Source organism: Salvelinus sp. IW2-2015, unplaced genomic scaffold (assembly GCF_002910315.2).
Source record: "Salvelinus sp. IW2-2015 unplaced genomic scaffold, ASM291031v2 Un_scaffold4644, whole genome shotgun sequence".
NCBI lineage: Eukaryota > Metazoa > Chordata > Actinopteri > Salmoniformes > Salmonidae > Salvelinus > Salvelinus sp. IW2-2015.
The window spans coordinates 24,247-26,918 of record NW_019945913.1 but is presented as its reverse complement, the minus strand read 5'-3'; the positions used below and the strand labels follow the sequence as shown (position 1 = coordinate 26,918).

General features: G+C 41.3%; 1 protein-coding gene across 1 annotated transcript; it reads left to right on the top strand.

The window, feature by feature from the left end:
• The first annotated feature begins 407 nt into the window (after positions 1–407).
• LOC112077515 (protein FAM8A1-like) lies at positions 408–2,219 on the top strand. The gene is given in 5 exon segments (XM_070441726.1): positions 408–412; positions 1,180–1,303; positions 1,617–1,719; positions 1,722–1,755; positions 1,977–2,219. Coding segments are annotated over 5 exon segments (411 nt in total). The 3' UTR covers positions 2,122–2,219.
• The last annotated feature ends 453 nt before the right edge of the window (positions 2,220–2,672 follow it).

Here is a 2,672-nt window from a genome sequence, read left to right as displayed (position 1 = left end):
ATATTGTACTGGCAAATGGAGACCACTGGATCACTCAGGGCGTCCCGAACGGTGCAGCCTATGGGCCCTGGTCACCGAGTGAACTATCCTGGCTAAATAAATACATTGATTGGCTAGACCCCTTAGCTAGTTCTGCCATGCAACAACACACCAGTGTTGCATTATTCCAGACTGGTCTACAGTGTATTGGTCTTGTCTCGACGTTGGATAAGTTTAAAATCTCAATGATTCAGGAAKATGTTATTCTTGTTATTCACTAGGGATAATGATGATTAGCAAGATGATTCAATTCTATCAAAAATATTTGTAATTTTGGTATAGAATTSTGGAATTTTTGTTTGTGTATAAATTATTTGGCAACAARAATTTAAAAAACGAACTTRTTGAATATAAAAATCCACTGCATGATGACGTAGTGCACACAAAATGTAAATTTTCGCTTAAGTTTTCACGTACCGAATAAAAATCTTAAATTCAATGTGTTGCCATTGCGTTTTCAACTCTACGGATAGTTTTGTCACAAACACTGTTGCGCTAAATAGCAAATGTGCGTACTTCTGGCCTTGGCACGTGCGCTCTAGTCAACTGTTCGAAGATACTTTGCGGGTAGTCTACATTTATGAAATTATTATGAATAAGATTGAGAATATTTTTTTTCCAAACGTCAGTCAAGCATCGATCACGTCACCAGAATCAGACCCTCGATATTTATTGGAAAGGTGCATCCTTTACCACCCAGTAAAACTGGAACGAACCGGCATGAACACTAACGTCGTTTTTAACTAATTACTCACAGATCGATAGCGCTAGAAAACGTATTTTATGACAAAGAATGTATATGCCCTCTACTATTAGCAACTGTAATTTCGTTTCTAGAATAAATGACAAAAAATCGAATAGACCAAGAACGGAATTTCAGCAAAATTATGCAGCCTGGTCTCAGAGCATTTCGTATTATTCTGTACGTTTTCAGACGGGGCGGGAGAAACACAGCCTTGGGATGAAATTAACAGCTGGCGAGAAGTGCACAATATCTGTCTTATTTCCATATTTCTGTTTAGTAATGCTTGTTACTTGAGTTCTGTTTTTATGAGTGGTAATGAAGAATAATTTTGTGCATGCATAGCATACCTACTGTATATAGTCATGATTGAAGAATAATTTTATTTTTTCTTTCAGGGACATTTCCAAGTTTGCCATGCATTTCATTGTGGAGGAAATAGATGAAGACACGTCCATGGAAGAACTACAGAAGATGATGCTGGTCGCCCTGGTCTACCGGATACTAGTGTGTTTCTATGAGGTCAGGTGACATAATCAAACTGCTACTATGAACAGAAATTAACATGGAATGTTTTATTTTTCTGCTTAAATGTCTCTGGGCTGTGAAATGACCCTTGACTGTCTTTGTCCTGAAAGTTGCAGTGTGCTGATGTTTTCTGTCTTTGTCCTGATTGCAGTGTCTATGTTCTGTCTTTCCTGAAGTTGCAGTGTGATTTGTGTTTTAACTCTTTGATATGGATTCTGTGTATTTGATCATGTTTCTCCTCTCTGTCTGCAAATACAAGTTCCCTCTGTTGATAGTACGGTTTTATTGATTGGTTGTCTCCTGTCAGATTGTGTGTATCTGGGGAGCAGGGGGCGCCACTCCGGGGAAGTTTCTCATTGGTCTCAGAGTGATAAGCTGTGATTCCTCTGTCCTGGTTCAACCCAACCGGGTCCCGTGGTGCCTGCCACTAACGTCACTCTCTCTGCGTAAGTAGTGGATCACACCAACACCAACCCTCTCATCAATCCACGTGTTGTGAAATAATAAACCAGCTCATTTGGTATTTGACACTTGATTTTTGAAGTGGTGATGAGGTGAAACATGACAATCTGGCCATTAGATGAAGTCCCTTGATGTTCTGCTCATCTGTTGTTGTTTCTATCATCTCCGTGACTTTCACACGTCTTGTTCTTGTGTCCCTCTTCAGATCGACAGTCCGAGCCTTGAACAAAAACTTCTCCATTGCCTTCTTGTTCCCAGCCTTCATCACGGTCTTCTTCTTCCAACACAACAGGACTGTGTATGACATGGTGGCTGGCACTATCGTTGTCAAGCGCACCGGAGCCAGATGACCATTCTGATTGGTTAAGGCCAAGCTAAAGCCTGGCTGGGACCTGGCTACTATTTAATTTGAAGAGGAGGTACATGTTGCTCTCAACCTGCAGTACAGAGGAGGCTGGTGAGGGGAGGACGTTTATAATAATAGCTGGAGTGGAGTGAATGGAATGGTATCAAACACATGGGAAACCATCAATTCCGTTCCATCCATTACAGTGAGTCCGTCCTCCGGTTGAAAGTGACACCACTACTCCAGCACTAAGGCAGCCTAGTGTCACTAGGCTATGGGGAGACAACTGAACTGGGAACCACTCTGCAAAAAACGATGAGGGGAGGCGAAAGCTCTGCATAAGCCTGAAGAACAAAATACAGTATGACATCATCAGTATCTAGGTCCCTCTCACAGCTCTTCTATATGACGTCAGAGTTTCTAGAACCATCTCTTGTTTCTCAACTACTGTACTCTGGTTTGTTTTTCAGAGGAGGAATACGTTCTACCTTTTTAGATTTGTGCAATGGTAGTATGCAAATTAGCACCCGATCAGTTAGGAAGCACTGAGGAATC